This window comes from Spea bombifrons, chromosome 1 (genome assembly GCF_027358695.1).
Source record: "Spea bombifrons isolate aSpeBom1 chromosome 1, aSpeBom1.2.pri, whole genome shotgun sequence".
Taxonomy (NCBI): Eukaryota; Metazoa; Chordata; class Amphibia; order Anura; family Pelobatidae; genus Spea; species Spea bombifrons.
Window position 1 is genome coordinate 85,369,387 of NC_071087.1, and position 20,646 is coordinate 85,390,032.

General features: G+C 38.8%; 2 protein-coding genes across 2 annotated transcripts in view; one reads left to right on the forward strand and one right to left on the reverse strand.

The window, feature by feature from the left end:
* The first annotated feature begins 959 nt into the window (after window positions 1–959).
* Window positions 960–8,374, forward strand: TSTD2 (thiosulfate sulfurtransferase like domain containing 2). Its single transcript, XM_053465794.1, has 9 exons — window positions 960–1,323; window positions 1,875–2,194; window positions 2,782–2,890; window positions 3,520–3,645; window positions 4,689–4,794; window positions 5,256–5,374; window positions 6,801–6,959; window positions 7,263–7,401; window positions 7,988–8,374. The coding sequence occupies exons 1-9, from the start codon at window positions 1,195–1,197 to the stop codon at window positions 8,215–8,217; spliced, it is 1,437 nt and encodes a 478-aa protein (XP_053321769.1). The 5' UTR covers window positions 960–1,194; the 3' UTR covers window positions 8,218–8,374.
* A 7,645-nt stretch (window positions 8,375–16,019) lies between these two features.
* Window positions 16,020–20,646, reverse strand: part of TMOD1 (tropomodulin 1) — a 34,111-nt gene continuing 29,484 nt past the window's right edge. Inside the window, exons 9-10 of the mRNA XM_053465795.1 lie at window positions 19,974–20,118; window positions 16,020–16,506 (exon numbers count right to left, since the gene is read on the reverse strand). Of these exons, the coding sequence (XP_053321770.1) occupies window positions 16,442–16,506; window positions 19,974–20,118 (210 nt within the window). The 3' untranslated portion in view covers window positions 16,020–16,441. The remainder of the gene's footprint in view (window positions 16,507–19,973; window positions 20,119–20,646) is intronic.

Below are 20,646 nucleotides of genomic sequence, written 5' to 3' on the forward strand. Positions count from 1 at the left end.
CGCGTCTATGGCTATGGAGGGCACCAGCTTCCGGGAGGGCTTAACGTTAAGGGAACGTGTGCAAAGTACTTGACTTGGTGACTCCCGTGTAATTATGGTGCTTGGTGATACATTCATAGTGCTATTACTTTACCTGTATTCTGTTTATTTTTATAGAGGGAAATCATGTCAATTATATATTTGCCTCTGAAATTTGGCGGATTAATATACTTGCTGATTAATCCTTAAAATGATTAGAGGGTTTTTGACATAATAATTAAAATGAATGAAGTTACTAATACAGTTGGGGTTTTAATAAGTCTGGTACAAGACATATTAATAATAACGTGTCTAATCCAGACACCCTAAATCATAGCCGTTCCAAAGTTGTGGCCAATGTATGAAATTCTGTTTGGATTATTATTATCTTTTATTTACATTGTAAACGCCTTTGATCTGGGCCATCTTCACCTGTTGTTTCTGTAAGTCAAATTGTTATGTTATATACTACTTGTTAAGTCCTGTCTACCTGTTGTACAGCGCTATGCAATATGACGGCGCTATAGAAAACTAAATAAATACAAATAATTGTATAGCTCCACAGTTTAAGCAGCACTTCTTACAGTGCACATAATCAAAGGGTATGACAAGACTATAACTGACAGACTAAGACAAACCGATATATTAGATAAAGAGGGCCTTGCTCGCAATTGAGAAAAAATAAGAATTTTGAATAGCGAAACTTTAATAGTCCACATAATAATAAGTGAAGGGAGAATACAGAAACAGAGGCATAAACAGTACTTTATCAAAACACAGGGTAAATGCATTTGAGACTAACGGTTGTGAATTGCCTCCGATCCCTGAGCTGTTGGACTTCCTGGAGGGGGAGGCACTGCCATGCTTTCCTAAGCAGCTGTTTCATTCAGTTTTTAGGTAAGAAGATCTGAGGAGCAGATGTGAGCCGGCTGTGATACTATTCCGGACCCCTCCTGCTCTTCCACTGATCCAGGAAGACTGCTGAGAGCAATCCGTTGAAGGCATCTGGAACTTTTACGCTATAAATGGTGCTGGGGTTCTTTTGAAAATTCAGTTTATACATTTCAATGGTTTCTTTTTTAAACTGAGCGCTGGAAGTCCTCGGTTTTCTGGACCCGTATCAGAAGTGTGCCTTAAAAGTAGCTGTTTCAGTGTTCCTGCTGCACTGGGGCTGCCATGGACCACTGTCAACTGAACTTCCCAGATGTAGACTTCAATGGGTCGGAGACTCTCACTCCTGAAAGTGCCTTAAAAGCCAGATTGGACGCCAGCGCAAGAAAAAAGTATACATTTGCAAAAAAGAAGGTAATTGGTTTTTTAGGTTTTGGGTTTTTTGATTTTTTTTTTTTTTTTTTTTGCAGAAAAAGCCAAATTCACTTTAAGTGCCACAACTCTTATGTGACCTTTTCGGTGCTTGATTATTTAACCTCTTCTCTCTTGAGTTCATTTAATATTTCATTTTTCTTAGTTCACTATTCTTTATGAAGGGCAAACATTAGCCAAGTGTCTTTGGCAAAAGGGCCTGAGCTGGTCCTGCATGATTCAATGTGTGATTAGGCTTTGAAACAATCTCACTGTTGCTTTATGCAGTGCCTGCTAAGCCACAGCAGAAGCTCATTGGGGAAACTACAGTTCTCCATGCATGATGTGTAATGTGTGTATAGACTGTCATTTGTCCTTTTGAATGCCTATTTAGTTATTTCTACATATATCTTGTCTCTTCAGATCTCAAATACTTTATAGCAAAAGACATTAGCCTAAGAAATATAGTTCGATGCATTTATTTTTATTTATTGACCACCACAAGCTGTGAAAGTTTATCACATGATAAAAATAATATTGTTCATCATCTGCAGGCGTTTGCGCTTTTCGTCAGAGGACTGCAGTTGGCGGCTGATTTGGCTGAAACCAGCTACAGGAATGTTGATCGGTGGAGATGCTGCGACCAGGAGTTTACAGACCAGGTGGCTGTGCACCGACATGTGGCCGCACAGCACGCAGCCGTTGTTTTGCAACAAACTGAACACATTTTAGAAGAAATGATGATAGCTGCAGAACCCACCTCCGTGCCATCCGCAGATGATGTATGTGCTTCAGCGGACAAGTGTTGGAACCGATGTGACATTTCTGATTGGTTACCAGATACAAGTCAATACCACAAAGATGACCTGACAAGGTAACGCATGTATTGGTCAAACAAAATTCCTTACCTCCATAGACTCTCCGGAAGCATAATAGCCAAATGTTTCCTAAAACATTGTTTGATTTTGGGAAAACTATTATCTACCACCGAACAGCCCTGTCCTCACACAAATGCAAGCTTTATCCTGACTCAATGGCACTTTCTCTTGTAGATCTCAGCTTGTGCAAACAGTAGAGGCAGTTTGGGGAGTTGAAAGCAACAAGTCGAATTTTCTAATTCCAATTCCGACTTGCATTCCGTAAAATTCATTTGCATTCTTGAGTGTCCTTTAATAAAATTATGTCCCTCCCCATTTAACTCATGGATTATAACGAGGACTTAATTCCTCATTTTGGTTCACCCTCTCCTCTGGATAGATATGGAGGTCTTATTCCTCATCCTTGATTGTCTTTCATGCCCTGTTCCTGGGTCAGGCCTGCTTTGGCCTGATCTGGGTCATGACCGTATTCAGTCTGCAAATGAATAAAATATTAATTATTTCCATTTCTCTGGTGCTTGAGAAAGAACACATTGGTTTCTCCTCTTAATGGGGTCTTAACATGTTTCTGTTTACTTGATAGTGACCCGGGTGAAGTGCTTTTATATTACTGCTACTGTGAAGTAACAGACCCCCAATGGATCTGCAATTGGCAAAGGACATTGTGTCAAGTGCTAAATCTCACGGGCAAAGTAAGTATTCTCTGGGATGCTTCCAGGCTGCTATATATATATATATATATATATATATAAATCACAATTATACATGTGTGTGCCATGGGAGGGCAATAACTATTTTTCTATGGGGCAAAACAAAGCTAGAGGCCCAATAATTAATTGTCCCAAAACATCTGGCTACCAATGGCAAGGGTACCAATGTTCAGAATCCTGTCATGTCCAACTCGTATTTGTCAAAATAGACTTAATAAGAGGGGCACAGAAACGATATTGTTGGGGTATAAATGCTTCCCAAGCCCCCTTGTTACAACTAGGGACTGCAGTGTCAACATGTATTTGGTATATGTATGTATGGTATTATTTGGGGCTTATGATTGCAGAGCTGCTCTCCTGTTTGATACTAGCTTATTATAAACCGGTAGGACCAAAATTAGGACCCGTCTAATAAATGATTACATTTGCGATTAAGAAATAGGCACGGGTACAGGGGCTCGTCTGGAATTTACCCCGTATGAGATGTATTGGCCTATGTATCTGATGAGCATTTGTACAGTTTTCAGATCCTTCTGGCATTTAAATGTTCCTGGAACGATGACCTATCTTTTATTTTAGGTAGGAAATGATTTTGTCTTTGCACTTTCTAGATTCGCATCGCTACAGAGGGAATAAATGGAACAGTGGGAGGGAGCAAACTATCTACCAGGCTTTATATCAGCACTATGCTATCGCATCCTCTGTTTAAGCCCGTTATGTGCTTGGAAGATTTCAAGGTAAGTTCTAGACAGGTGTAGCTTCCCCAATGATCTTGCAGCAGGGTTGTCCAAGTGCAAGTGTTTCATGAGCAAGGTTCTAATTAAATAGGATACTTATATGCTGCTAAAATGTAAGATATAAAAGAAGCCTATAGAGAGATCTCAGGACTGTAGAAGGTCACAGAGTAGCAATTTGGGATGCTTTTTAAAAAGTGTTAATGCTTTTTAATGAAAAGGCAACCTATTCAAATGTTTTGCTCATCTTATATATATATATTTATATTGTCAATTGGTATCTAGACTTTTCCTAGCCAGACATCAGGGATATTACTAGTCTGAGCTGATGTCAGAAACACTATAAGTGAATCCAGGGTATTGTCACAAATACAGGTGCACTTTGCTATTTTTGCAACTATGCATTGCTTGCATGGCTACGATGATGCCATTTGCAGCTAATTATTTTATACCGATTCATTTTTCAAGTTGTGTTTATGCAATGTATATGCAATCTATTTGTGTGAAACAAAAAGCACATTATAAAGTTACTATTGATGTGAGGTTTTGCAACTAATATTACATACATACATGTTCCTTACAACCATAGGACAGTAGCAAAGGGATATAAAAGTATGGTGGGAGTTCCCCTTTAAAATGTGATGGATCTGACACCATGGCAGTATCCTTGGCAGAATAATACTGCAAAATACCTACTTGGATGGTGACAACGTTGCATGTAACTTTGAGCGGCGGTGGTCACGTATTATGATGGTAGCAGCAGTGGTACATCAACATTGTGATGCTAGTATGGATTAGAGTTGTGGTAAGGCATCTTTTAAAAACATTGGAGATTTTTAAAAGATATTAGATGTTAGATATGACTGTAGCTGCCATAGTCTGGTAATGGAGACAAACCTGTCTAAATGAAAGTAGAAAATAAGTAACCCAGTTCACCGAGACCTCCGAAGAATTCAGGGAGAACTACATCACTAGAAGTGGAAATGATGGGGCTTTTCATTGATTCATGATCTCACATGATTTCATTATTCTGGCTCATTCTACAGACAAGCGAAGGGGGAGCACATTGTTTCCCTGACCTACGAGTTGGTATTTTCCAAGAGATTGTGCCAATGGGAATTGATCCACATAAAGTCTCCTACAAAGAAACAGGTGTGTAGATAGTGTCAGGAATCTCAAAGCCCAGATAAATATTACAGATGTTCCATTCTTGGTTTGGTATCGGACATGTTATGAGCAAATTACAGAATGCTCTGTGTGTGCCCTTGCTCTTCTTTTGGCTCCTCTGTTTCATTACATGGGTGCGTTGATCTAGCTCCTTATTAAGACAAGATGTGTACAAGATACTTACCTTGTAGACAAAGAAAGTAAAACCATATCCCAGCGCAAAACAACCAACTGCTTTAGTATAGCGTGTTAAATACGTAGCGACCTTGAGGCCCGGTCTTAGGAAGTCATTGGTATTTAAGGGGTTTACGCAGGGAATTGGTGGGGGAAGTGCTCAAACTTCAGTTCATGGAGGCCACATGTTGAGACCTACACAACCCTTTCCCATCCATGATTTTATGAAAAGCAGTTAATCACACATTTTATTTTACTATTTATCCTTGCAGCTGTCCATCTAACTCCAGAAGAGTTTCATAAAGAAGTAGAGAAGTATCTATCCAAAGCTCACGATGAAGAGAGCAACACTATTTTGCTTGACTGCCGCAACTTTTATGAAAGTAAAATAGTAAGTGGAATTTCTCAAGTAGCAAAACGTTTTTGCTAAATTTGAAATCTGAGGTAGAATGTTATTTAATATGAAAAATAGAACTGGTTAATATATACACTCACTAGCCACTTTATAAGGTACGTCTCATCAATTGCCGAGCATCAGAATGGGGAAGAAAGGGGATTTAAGTGACTTTGAACGTGGCATGGTTGTTGGTGCCAGACGGGCTGGTCTGAGTATTTCAGAAACTGCTGATCTACTGGGATTTTCATGGACAACCATCTCTACAGTTTATAGAGAATGGTCCGAAAAAGAGAAAATATTCAGTGAGCGGCAGTTGTGTGGATGAAAATGCCTTCTTGATGTCAGAGGTCAGAGGAGAATTGGCAGCCTGGTTGGAGATGACAGAAGGGCAACAGTAACTCAAAAAACGACTCCTTATGACCAAGGTATGCAGAATAACATCTCTGAACACACAACACATCGAACCTTGAAGCAGATGGGCTACAGCAGCAGAAGACCACACCGGGTGCCACTCCTGTCAGCTAATTCGCACAGGCTCACCAAAATTGGACTATGGAAGACTGGAAGAGCGTTGCCTGGTCTGATCAGTCTTGACTTTGGCATAAACAACATGAAAGCATGGATCCATCCTGCCTTGTATCAATGGTTCAGACTGGTGGTGGTGTAATGGTGTGGGGGATATTTTCTTGGACACTTTGTGCCCCTTAGTACCAACCGAGCCTACCTGAGTATTGTTGCTGACCATGTCCATCCCTTCATGACCACAGTGCACCCATCTTCTGATGACTACTTACAGCAGGATAATGCACTGTGTCACAAAGCTCACATCATCTCAAACTAGTTTCTTGAACATGACAACGAGTTCACTGACCTCCAATGGCCTCCACAGTCACCAGATCTCAATCCAATAGAGCACCTTTGGGATGTGGTGGAACGGGAGATTCGCATCATGGATGGGCAGCTGACAAATCTGCATGTCCATATGGACCAAAATCTCTGAGGAATGTTTCCAGCACCTTGTAGAAAGTATGCCACGAAGAATGAGGGCAGTTCTGAAGGCAAAAGGGGGTCCAACACACTACTAGGTGTACCTAATAAAGTGTTGATGATAAAGCCTGATGTAAAAACAAAAGTAATTAGTCATAGACAATTGTCAGTTTTTCTGGAAATAAAATCCTTCATACTCTCCCTCAGGGTTGTTTGATAGCCTCAAATAAAACAGTTTATACCCCAAATTTTGTTCACAAAAAGATTTTTCAAACATCTTGGCCAGAAGCAGCCATGTCCAAGATCAGTGTTGTATAACTTAATTTGGTGGGAATATGAACTGATCAATATTAAAGTTTTTTTTATATTAAGTTTTTTTAAGACTCTGTTTTGCCACTTGTGGTGGTTGTTCTTAATTAGTCTTCTCTTCCAGGGCAGATTCCAGAATTGCCTGGCTCCAGATATCAGGAAATTCAGCTACTTCCCAAACTATGTGGATCAAAACCTTGAAGTTTTTAAAGATAAAACTGTACTGATGTACTGTACAGGAGGAATCCGTTGTGAACGGGGTTCCGCTTATCTCAGGTCAAAGGTAAACACATATAGGCTATTCTAGAATGAATTCTAGAATGAGATAACACCTACGTTACTGTATATCATACTATATTTTACGTTCAAAGAAAATATTTTTTTTTCCATACTACTTTCTGTTTGAGAGATCAAAAAACAAGATTAGTATGTCTTGTAAAAATTAGGATCGTGAATGAACTTAAATGTGACGTTTCCACTTTAACATGGCCGTTCCTTTGTTGTAATTCCTTCGCGACAATGTCTATATTCCTTTGACACCTTTTCAGATTAAGCCAATGAATGTAATCTGTTTTTTCATGGCCAGGATGTATGCAAAGATGTGTACCAGTTGAAGGGGGGAATCCATAAATACCTGGAGCAGTTCCCAGATGGTTATTTCCGAGGAAAACTATTTGTGTTTGATGGACGCTATACAATCTCTTCTAACGATGATATCATATCGCGTAAGTGAACACGGCCGTGTCTTTATCAAAAGCAAATGAATCGTCAAGACTGAGCATTCAGTTATTTACCAATTATCCATTCATCTTCCAAATATGCATTTATTTGAAAATTAGGTGAGGTTTTGTATGCTTTGGCTTGGCAACGTTATTTCTATGCTTCTTTGTACTTCCAACATTGCCTTTTTTTATTTTATTTTTTTTACACAATATTCTTGCTTCAGTATTGTAATTTTAATTGACGTATCCAGGTAGTTTCCTCAACCCTGAGATCTTTATCCATACTGTGGAAGGCATCTGTACAAACCGATTAATGTGGGGTTCATATAATATCATTAAATTAAGAGCATAAACTATAACTTTTTTTAAACATATATAAATCTGATCCACATAAAGTCTTCATAAGGGTTATTATCGGGCATAAAATAATATTTTTGGCAACTGATTCATCTCAACTCATCCATGATTGGAAGTATCCATTCCAAACTGATGTAGTATGCTGTCTGAAGCTGCATGCAGTCCAGTGCAATACACAGTTCCTGTGAAGTCTAATTTGTCTATTGGATCTTATTGTTCTTTTTGCTCACAGACTGCCGGTACTGTGCGGCTCCATGGGACCAATACACGCTCTGCTGCACGGCCCGCTGCTGCCAGCTGGTTCTGACATGCAAGGAATGCCAGGACAAAGGCCACACTGCATGCTGCCCCACGTGTCAAGAGAAAGGGCTCCAGACACGCTCTGCCAGCCTCCAGCTACCCTTCAAAGAAGAATGTGAATGTACAGAAAAGAGACCCAAGATACCATTAGAGAAGATCTAATCAAAGCCTACAACTTGATCAACAGCTCATGGCAGCTCTCATCACACTGAGCCAGGGGCTGACAGGGGATGTTGCATTTTGTAGTATTTTCAGTTGGCTCGTCTGATGTAAGCCGAGTATTTTTTATTGCTTGGGATAAAAGATTTCCAGTTACTGAGATGCTCACATAGTTTGGTAGTCGTTAACAGGGCTACCTACAAACGCAATCATCAAAGTGAGATGTTTACTAGTATACCAGTGAAGATGAAAGGGTAATTAGGTAAAGAGTAATCATATAGTCAAAGTTAACATATTTATGATGTTAAATAATGCTTTCTTTTTCTGCCAGCATTTTTAATATACATACCTCCAATTGTCTTAAGTGTAGTATGAAAATTACCAAACACAACAACATTCAATCAGGGAGCTTTCTTTCTCTGGAAAGTGGTAGCGGAGTGCCTTTAAATGAAATTCAGTTGCCAGATTAAGGGAATGTTCTACATTACTTGTCCCTATCCTTCTTCTAAGGGTGCTGACTCGTTATAACAATCTACCTCCCTTAGTTAGCCTGCCTCAAAGTGATACAAATCAAGCAAATGTCTCTTGTTATAGAACTAACGCCATGGCAGACTCAATAGAGAAATGTAATAGATGCTGTCCAGAAGCCATCAAGGTAAAGTCACCTCTAAACGTCACTTGCTTGGGGCTAATTCAGTAGAGAGGCTGGGGGTTATCTTTTATCTTTTTTGCCATTGGCCATCTAGTCTCTTTTCGGTATCACAAACACCACAAAGGGCTGAAATATTGCCTAAATGATTTTAATTACTTTTAATGTTTTTAACAGCCCTGGGTCAATAGCAGTTCAAATACATTTGAACTTGATCTGTATCCTGGTCTGTTTGACTTATTAAAAATAGCTCCTCAAGGACATTTTACCAATTTATTCTTTTTTCCACTTTGAAATTTCTCCACTGTTTACATGCGTCCTCACCTTTTTTTTTTTAAGCAGTTACCATCACAGCCTTTTCTATGGTTTATTGCGCCCATTATACCAAGAACTATGGCTTGGAAAATGTAAAATTTTAAATTGATAAAAATATTTTCCGATTATGGTACTGTAAACATTACAGGAAGTGTGGCTGGTTTAGCTATTCTAGCTTTACAATGTTTACACCAAACATTTTTCTAAATACATGTAATAATAAAGAACATTTATTCTCCTTTATTTTCTCTATTTATTTAGAACGGTTGTAGTCTGAAACAATTAAGCCTGCAAATACTTACATGATGGGTAAATCAAGATAGCTGGACATGGGAAGCCATACTTTATATGAATTATTTTTTTAATGGGCCTGTCTATAAATGTTGACTGTCCCTTTTAACTATAATTTATGCAAATTATGTATATAACCTTAGTTGAGACACTGGGACAAAATGCCTTAATACATTATCACTTGTAGGCTTATTATTATTATTAATATTAGTGGATTTTATTTTATTTTTTTTTATTTTATTTTAAGCCGCATACCAAGTTATGATATCCTCCAACCTTCCCTTTAGTGAATAAACCCTTTCAATTAGCCCCAATTAGTCCTGACCTTATAGGTGACTTATGCAGCTACACACAAAAAAGATATAAAACCACTCTCACAGATACCGGTACGCGCACGCATACACACACGCACACATACATATCCCGTGGAATTACATTGCCCCTGTTGGTTCTCACGAGACCAGGCTAGTTGTACTCCGGAGCCCTTCCCCATTATGGCAATAAATCATCAATAAAAGCGGCACAAAACACAACTGAAATAACTATGAAACATACATTTTATTTGCCCACTACCAATGATCCTCCCATTTCTATGTAAAATACTCAGCAGAGATTTTCATTTTGTTTTTACCTTTTTCTTCTTCAATTGAATAATTTTATCTGAGAAAGCAATTTAACTTATCCTCCAGTGTAAGGAAGGTGAGAGAGGAGCAACAGTAGTTAGGGTACCGTCCACATATGCAGTCCCTTGACCGATTCCCCTAAGTAAGGAAGAAGATAGAGCAGCAGCACTAGAAGACTAAACGTTATTTATAAGGGCCAACTCGCCAATGATGGCTAGGGTAGTCGGTATGTACTCTGGGGTATCAATGACGACCGAATACCGGTGTACCCGAAGAAGCACAACACAAAGAATCTTCGTTAATGTCTCCTACCTAATCTCCCTGGTCCCTTCCCACTGCCTCTAGCCTACCATCTCTGCACAACCTCGCAGGAGTCAACGGGAACAGGAATCTGATTAAGCAGGACATAATTTTTACATGTATTGGGGTTCATCTATATATCTGTAGAAAGTCTCAAGAAATCAAGAGATTTTTTTTTTTTTTTTGGTTAGACATTCTAAGGTCTTGTGCCTATATAACTCCTCATTGCCGTCCATACATACTATGAGGCTGTTCTTGGCTTTCTCTTCCTGCAGGTTCTGTCTTTAATGTTTTTTGCTAAGAGTTGATGCTGTTTGTTTTTAAAACACCAGCCAGATAAGAATTTGAGAAAGGGCAGGGCTGCTTCAAGCCCGTTTTTCAAAGAAGTGTTATCACTTGACTATACCAGTTTTCGTTAATTGTAATATAGATTCCCCACCGTGATGTGTATCATACATTTTTTTTGCCCAACTCATTTTGAAGAACAATATCTTCATCACACTGATCATCCATCCTGCCCATTCAAGGTATGCTCAGTCCCTCATATCCCTCATATACACTTTAATGCATATGATGTCTAAATGTTAAAAAGAGATACTTGGAGTGATTTCTCAGAGCCCTGTCTATACATTTTAAATGATTCCCTGTCCCCCCGGCTACTTTACACGGCAAGAGATAAATTCATCTCATGCCTGGAAATGCAAGGTACTTACTATCGCCCAACTCTAGCTTTGGCACACATACATGTTGAAATGTTAGGGACTGATATTCTGCCACTGACCCCCAGCTCCAGGGGCTGTAATGAGACCTTGTGCCCCCTTGGATGCGGTCAAAAGTAGTGTAAAACTTCAATATGTATGCTTTGCTTTACATTGAATCACATTTTAAATTGGCCACAGACACGCGAGAATCCAATGGGAGAGTAAATATCAGAAACAAAAGGCAAACAGGAAACAACTAAAAAGACCCCCGAAATTAGAAAATTAATTGCTAGCATGAAGTATGCAAATCCCTCTTGCTTGACATTTTATTAAAGACAAAAATCTAAGTATACCTGTTTTTTTTTTTTTTTTTTTTTTTTTTTTTTTTTTAATGCACGATGGGTGTTATTTTGTAAGGACGGACATGTTCAAGTATTGCATAACACTACTAATATAGAATTATTACAAACTGAGCGCTGCACTTTATCTTTTGCTTATTAAAGACAAAAAGACAAACTTGATTTCAAATCTTTATTTGCAGATAATTCATACAGTTAATTAATCAAAAAGCTAAAGTTTTTATGCTAGCTCTTTAGAAAGACAGCAGCTGATGTTTAAGTTCATTCAGACTGGTGAGCTGATGCCTTAGACCAATAACTTCCTCAATCAGAAGCCACATCGCACCCTTCGGTCATTGGACTCTGGGAATTCCTCTCCTGGTGTCTGATCTCTGTTGTGGGGATCTTTAGCGCAGGTATTTTAGCTGTAGCCTCCCACGTGAGGTGTCCATCAGACTCAGTAGTTGATTTTTCATATTCAATCTCCGTGGTTGCAAAGGCCTCATGATACTCTTCCAGTCTCTTGGTTAGACTCATGTTCTCCAGTTGGTTTGTTCTTAACAAGTCATTTAGTTCTGAGTTCCCTTCAGCCCAGAAGTCCCTTTCCCTTGCAGAATTAGAGATCTTCATGTTCAGGTCGCTCACCTTCTTTTTCAGCCCATCAGAAACCTCTTCCATTCTAAAAAGTTTATCTGTCAGTGTTTGGATGGCGTTCTCTTTCATGTCCATACTCTCCTCCAGATGGGACAATCTCTCAGTCTTCTCGTCCAGGCAACATTCTAACAACTCCATCTCCTCTGTCAAATCGAAAATCACTGCCTGGAGTCTTCTGATCTCTTCATCCTGAGAGAAGGTGTCCTTCCTGGGGTCATCCCTGGAATGGTACTTTTTGGATCCACATCTGGATTTTATTTTATTTTCAAGAGCCAATATTCTCTCTTCCGCACGTGACAGTTCACACCTTTGGTCAATGTCCATCTGCAGTAAGGTCTTCTGAATATTTAAAACATAGCTCATGATATTCTCAGAAAGACTGGCAAGGTGAACATCATGTTCTCTCTGACCTTTACTTGATTTTGATAATCCAGACAAGGATTTGATACAAAGTATAACTATAATCGCAATGTTTAAAAATCCGCATAGATACAGCAGTCCCGTATCAGACGCTATATCCCACATCTTTGCTCCTGCCTCCTCCTCTGAGCAATTATTAGCCAGTGCGCTTCAGCTGGAATTCACACCCTACCTTTTGTCACAAAGCTAAAGACACCACAAAGCTGATGTCATCACAAAGCATGTGTCTGGTAATGATGCAGTAAACAAGATGCTTGCTGTCTCTGGGCTTATGCTGGGTGGAGTTTTAAACTATATCCATTTTAGATTTTAATCTTATTATTGATTTTATTATTAGATGTTTCATATTAAATTTGAAAAATGATCTCACAGGAGCAGAACATAAATTAAAGATTTAAAAGGAAACAATTGCACTGCATTTTAATGAGTATGATAGATGAGTGGTCCCTCAAGCAAATACCCCTTTCCCCATCCCCTCAGCCTATTAAAGAATTTTCTTTCCTCTTTAGTCTATCTACAGTGGTTAAAATAGTGATTTATCAAGCATCTGTCAGTTGGTCAGACACACGCACGCGCAAGCACGCACACACACGCGCATACACACACTGTTTGAGACAGTGGCTGGTATTCTCCTAGTCCCTTCTCGATTTTCTACCCCTTCCCCGACTTTTTATAGTAGCGTCCAAGATTCTTATCATATTTTACCTTGCAAATACCATATGATGACTTATAAATGCATTTCCAGCTATTGTTTAGATGTTTTTAGTACACATCTCTAGCTCAGAAATAAAAAATAAGAAACAAAATGCAGAATTTTGGGTTTTTATTGAATCATTAGGTATATATGTACAAATGTTTACATTCAGTCACTGCACACAATGCACACACATAGATCATGTTGGCAGAGTGTGAAATCTAGCCCAGTGGAGAACATCATGTGTTTTATTTCTTCCACAAAGATGCAGCCACATAAGCATCATTTAGTTTCTTTGGTAAAATTGACATATCTACATTTGGTAGTTATTACTTTTGACAGACATGGCAGTGGAGAGCTGGACATCTAGATCTGGACTCTGTTGACATCTCATTGTTGAAAGCTATTTGCAACAGCATCCCTGCCTGAAATCACAGGGCGGTTTTCAGCTCCCTCGAGTATGGCACTTTGTGGTGGCCCTTCCAGCCTCACCCTAAAGATGTCTATACCTATAGAACATGATTAGATTAGGGGATGCTGGCCATGTCACTCTGAGATGGATACCAGCTTCCACAAGGTGAACGTTTTAGACTAAGTATCTCCAAAACTACTACTAGGTATTGTCACAGCTCTTCCAATGAAGAATGCATATTAAAGTACTTTCATTCTTTACGTGAATGAAGAAAACACATTTACCTAGAAGATGCAGGTCCAGAGCGGCAGCACCCTTCTCTCTCCATGCTCCACCACTGGCACTAATTTAGTCTGCAAGACAGCCCTCCCAAAGAACCCTCAACGTCTTCTTAGATCCCCCCCCCAGAACGCTGGTAACCACGAGAAGGCATCTTCCACAAGGGGCTAGGGAGTGGGGAAAATGATGGCTTCCTCTACCCATTTCAAAGGAAATGTAACCCCTTAATGACAAAGCTCGTACATGTACGGGCTCAAAATGCATTGTTTTCAATGGGATCAGGGACCGCCCATTGTCCCTAAGGGATTAAAGGTGACATATATTTATTCTAATCCATAAACACAATTACATACATTTATTTAGTGTATAGGACTATAAAATGCTTGATTAAAGAAACTTAATTATAATCACAGCAAATCACAGACAAGCTGGAATAAGGATCTTTTGAAATGACGCAATTCAATTGTATATCAGCCATTTATTTAAAGTGAAAGTCTTAATTACATGTGAAAATGGTCATATTTATTCAGTATTTTGTAATTCCAAGCAGATTTTTTTCTTAATATGATTAGGGATATAATATGGTAATACGGGTCAGTTTTTGCAGATTTTTGCTAAAATAACTTACAAGGCATCTCATTTTCCAAGGAGACCTAAAGTCACCCAATTAATCTTTTCCAATGTATCGCCCCATAAAAATAAGTTATTTAGCCCCTAGACACATTGGAGAGTCGCTTTTAATGAAAGCTGCAGTTTCTTTAAATTTTCATAGGGGTTCCTTGTGAAAATGTATGGGTGGATTCTGCATTACCCCACTATATGCATTTGCCCTTTCCCCACCCTATTTTCTTTGAACGAGGTGTGTTTGGCCAGTATTTACGTCATATTTAACGAACTGTGCACATATGTGAAAATCAATCAGTGGTAAGAATCATCAGACCATGGGGGAAGAGGGAAGCTGCAGCTTCTAAGTCCTTTAATATATATATTCTTCTTTAGTAGACTCCAATATTCTAGAAGCATTTTTTCAGTTGTCTGTAAGCAATATAGGATTCGCAAACGTTTTTAGGAATGAAGAAAATGATGCAGCAGTGTGGGCTAGACAAATGTGGTCTTACTGAAATGTCTTAATATTTGGTGATATCTGAATACTTTTTATTGCTGTTATTGTACGCTACGCAATCTACAAAGTTTCATTTTAATAATTGCAATAAACGTTTTATTGGTTCACCAAAACGTTCTCTTTAGGGTACATGTTGCTTGATAATGAGGACACTTCCTTTTGCAAACACGCTCTAATACTTTGTAGTACGACACCTACAACAAATGAGTGACAGTGGCTTATTACCCCTATTAAATTAGCATCTACCATGAGACAAGTAAGTAAGTTGGAGACTACTACCGCTAATGTACCCTCCCAGCACCTATTTGCAGGGAAGGTGATTACTTTTACATATAATACATATTATGCAATGTTTTCTTCAGAATAGTTCTTATTCCACACGTGCAGCATAAGAAAAGCCAGGAACTAAATATGGTGGTAATATTTTACATGTATATGTATCGCCTTTTAAAAGGGGGCCCTCTCAGTATTTCTCAAAGTCGTGTGATAAGTGGGATTTTGGTGTTACCGTATCAGAAATACGATTTTAGAAATCATTTTAGAAATAACAGAAGTAATAGGTATAGCCAACTCATTGCCCCCCCGGCTACCCCGACTAAAAATCCCCATTGTGGTCAACTAGCGTATGGCCTTTGTTTTTTTGGACATCGTGGAGGTTGTATTACTTAGCAGTTGCAGGTCGCTTATACAATGCAGGAATTTTAACATGATTTTGGACTAAGCTATGCAAGTAACTAACCTATTAATAGGACTGGCAATAAATACTTAGGTTTGTCATGTTTTGACATCACAGTGGTAAATATGATGCAGTGTTCAACATATGTTGGTATGTTATAAATCTATAACTACAAAACAGTATGTCGAAAAGCAAAAAGGACACTTTTGCCTACACAGAACACTCACGTTTAGGCTTGTATGATTAATCTCAACATATCTTGGAGCTTTTTCATGGGATACCATTATAATGAAATCCCATACTGCTATTGAGCCCTATTGATCAGTTTTTAATGTATCTATTATGGTCCATGTTTGCATGAAGAGTGGTGCAAGCTGATAAACGTGGCACAGTCAGGAGGACCGTTCTTTTGGCTGCAGCAGCGTTACCACTGTGTGCCTGAATGGCTCTTTATTCATTACTATTTTGTGGTAATCAAAAGCAAGCTGCAGCTATTACGCTCGTGTAAGAAATAAGGCATTTGATATGGACAGATTTCCCAAAGCCATGACTTTGTCTGTAGAAATAAAGTTCTGCACGTTATGCCAGGTATTGGTTGGCATGCTGATAATCCGTTTGGCTGGGTAACGTCTGAGACAAAAGAGGACTGAGGTATGGCACGGTTGCTCTCTTTCTACTTTAAGGATTCCACTCTCTGGTACAAACTATCATTGAAAGGGGTCCAGTGGTAAGGAGCAGTCTTCACCGCGGCTCTACACCCCGCTTCGGCATTTGGGATAGATTGGCCCAACCAGGTCAGCCAGCCTCCTCTTCCTCACTGGGAACAAAATAAACACACGAGATGGATGTTACTAAGTGAAGATTACCCTTAAATAAAAAATGATATATACTATAAACTATAAAGTTAGTTTTAAAGGTAATATGTAACATAAGAATATGTAATTGGGAACTTCTTGTGGTATTTAATTAGCTTAATAGGTCTACTGTTTAAAGGGGTGGTCCCATTCATTCTTTTTGACAATGGTAACGAAGTCCAGCAGTGCATAGACTTTCATTAGTCAGAGTGTGTATCAGAGTGACTATTACTGAGCCATTATATTGTTTACCACCACGCAGTATGATAACACATAATAAAAGGCTAATAGCCAGCTGTCTGGAATCATTGTATGCTTTGAAAAAGAAAAAAACAGTATTTATCGGATACTAGTAATAAAACATGGTGGGAGTTTTCCCTTTAAATGTTCTCTGAAATATATGCATAAAATAAGAGAGACACATGCAGGCATTTCAGTTTTTTTTTCCTGCTGCTCAGCACAGTTCAATTGTTGGACGTTTAAACTAACGGTTTCCATGGCATGTAACACCTCAGACACAAACAGTTTTGTCTCAATAGATGGTCTGGAATGCATGATCTGGGAACCCACAGAAGGTCACCTATTTGACCAACAGGCACCTCCATAGAAAGAACTTTCCTGGGCTAAGGGAAGATGCACAGTGCTGAAGTAGGGATGGAGGGGAGGCATTTGGGGAGAGGCTCATGAGGGGAAGCTTGCACATGTCCCATCCATAATATATACCCAAATACTTTAGGGGTCCGAATTGGGACATGTTTGTTGGGAGGTGAGGCAGAGAAGGGCCGGTGCAAGTGTTGGTAGAGTCTCTAGCCCACTTTACCGGAAGAGCCACCTCTGGCCATGTGGGAGCTACAATTGAAGATTGTGCGGCAAAGGGCAGCAAACAGCACTCATCATCATCACTATTACAGCCCCTTGAGCCGGTCAGGTTAGATAAGAGTATCCTCCAACCAACCCAAGATCCCCAAATCTTGGGTTGAATGGGGCAACAATGGGACAGTGTCCAAAAATCTGGACTGTAATACATTGGAGGTTTGCTCCTCAACTGGCCCATAATTCCCACCGCCTGCAAATGAGCAACAGTGGGGCAGTTATCCTGGACAGGGGGACAGTGTCTGAGAATTGGTACCATCTTGCAAAAACCAGGACTGATGAGTTGTATGATAGTAGTCCAAAATGTCAAAACTGCAAAAAGAATGGGAGAAAAATCTGCTGTTGCACAAAGATAAAGAGAATCAACTATTTTGCATATCAATAATGAGTTTTAAAACCCTACAACTTAAGTTGACCGCATTTCTAGGTAAGTTGTGTATAAGGATAAACAAAAATCAAATAACAAAAAAACTTTTTCTTTTGGCAGTGGCTGCATCAGGGGCAGATCCAAAGCCTAACCTCGGGAGGTGCACTAGCGCACACACAGACACATCTATCCAGACACCCATGCTAACACATATACTTAACACTGACACAACTAGACATCTACCACTAACACACACCCAGACACTCACACTAACATACCCACACTCTCACACAACCAGACACACTAACACACATATCAAGACACTCACACAAACATACCCAGACAAAGACATATGTTCACACCCAATTGTCCTGTCACCCCCCATCCACCAAAGACCTGCCTCATGTTGTTTTGTGAAAGTTGTTAACCTTGTTAATGTTTTGTAACATATGTAACATGTTTTGTAATGATAAAAAATAACAGTTTTTTCATTTATCATGAAAAATAAGAGAAGTAGCAGAAAAATGAGATTCTGAGGAATAAGAACCAATGAAGCACACTAAAGAAGGCGAGATTGAAGTAATGGAAGTGAAGAGCCAGAAGGTGGCAGCCTAGAGCACTGCCCGTGGCACAGAAACAGGGATGCCAAGAGAAATGTATAGAGGGTTCTATCTATACTTATACATCCTCGAGGTCCACAGTTGAAATGGTATGCCACGGCCCGTCACTTCTATGCATACGTGCTGCAAACAAGAAGCAGGTCAGAACCATCCTTTGCAATTAACAATGCAGATAGCAACACCAATGTGATCATTTTGTAATTAAACATTTTAATAATGATGTAATAATTATTATATATTATAATAAGTTGGGGTCTCAGCTTACACATTTATTGAACCTTTTAAGGACAATGGGCGGTCCCTAAACACATTGAAAATAATGTATTTTGAGCCCGTACATGTACGGGCTTTGTCATTAAGGGGTTAATAAACAAAGGGCACTGGCTATACCTAAACAAACCTGGGTTTTAGAGAGGGCTCCTAACCTCAGCTCGTTACCTGTCTAAAATACACCTGGGAGCCAGACATTTTACTGATTGATAGGGGATCAAATACTTATTTCACTGAGTAAAATGCAAATCGATTTATAACTTATGTGAAATGCATTATTCTGGATTTTTTTTGTTATTATTCTGTCTCTCACTGTTCAGTTAAACCTACCATTAAAATTATAGACTGATCATGTCTTTGTCAGCAGGGGATCAAATAATTTTTTCTTTTCCTGTATCATCAAAACCTCTAATTTCAGACTAAGACTTTCCTGTTATTTGTTGTTTTTTTTTTATCATGCCCATGTCTGCTTCATACCACCCAGGGTCTTGCTTCCACATGCTGAAACTCTCGTAAATACAGACTAGGGCTAGCCTAACTGCAGACACATTTGTCTCTTTTATTGGAAAATAGATCAATTCTGCCCAAAAAGATCAATTCTGCAAAGTACTGGCATTTCAATAAAAGCCAATATTATATTCTGTAGCAACTAAATATTATGTTATGGAAAATATATAGTTCTTGGCTGAATTAAAGAATTCAGGGTGCATTTCTAAGTTTTCCTTTTTGTATTTGAGGTCTCGGTGTACTGAATTTCTGTTTTAGTTGGGTTGCTCTAGATGTCACATTTGCATCGACGTTTGACCTACTATACAGTTTAGCACCAAACATAAATATGTATGCAGATTAGATTAATTTGTTATATATTCTTGTATTCCATGTGAAATCTGCTACTTTATAAATTTTACTTTAAAAATACATTTTCCGGAAGTGTTCCAGGGGTACATCTAACAAGCCTGTAACAATACAAACACTTTGCAGGAAGAAGAATATTTTTATATATCTCTCTATAGAAAAAATAGATGGTAATTTAGTATATTGATGTTTGAAATACTATATCTAACACAAATGGCACTACATGAAAAATAAATGGCTGCTTTCACTTAACAAACTGGTGGACTAGAAATAAAATAATCCGCATTGATACCACTGCTTATCTGTTCTATTATAATGTTTTTTTTCTTTTTTAGGTCTTCTGGGGGAAGGTGCAAATTTTGGGATGCAGTATGAGAACACATTCCAGTATGAGAAGGGCAATCGTGATATGCAATCATGTACAATATTAGTTAGTTCTACTCACCAAGATCATTATTGTTCATCATCGCATTTGAAGCTCGAAGTCTAGGCCCTTGCTGAGTAAAATGGTAGCCAAATTTCAAAAGGGAAGAATTTTTTTCCAACATACTTGCAATTTCCATTTCTACTTTATTACCGAGGGGTTGACTCTATTAAAAAAAAGACAGGGAACATTGATCTATTAGAGCTATTAGATGTGAGACCCAGAAATAAAATATCTAAGAACTTTTATGGGGGGGGGATTAAAAAAAAAATATATATATATATAAATATATATATATACAGTCCCTTTTTGGAATTCAAATCCCCTCCTTGATATTCCTCTGTTCAAGGAGCTCAGGACATTTGCTGGGTATGAGTATATTACAGTGCACAATAATATGCTTAGAAACAGCAGAAAATATTTTATAAATTGTGCAAATAAAATATATTCAACTTTTTATAATTACCTTAGGTAAAATAACACCATCCTCATAGAAAACAGATGCAGTGTGGGGCAAATGCATATGAGGGAATTTAAAAAGTCTATGCAGATTTAAAGTGCGTATGATGGCTGGAGTGTCCCTTTAAGGCAAAGGACATAAGGAAGTCTGAGGTGCCCTTATGGAGCGCCCAGCTTAGGCCCACCTAGGTGCTCATCAATTGTGGGTGAGGGGTCTACCCTGGCGCTCACAGTG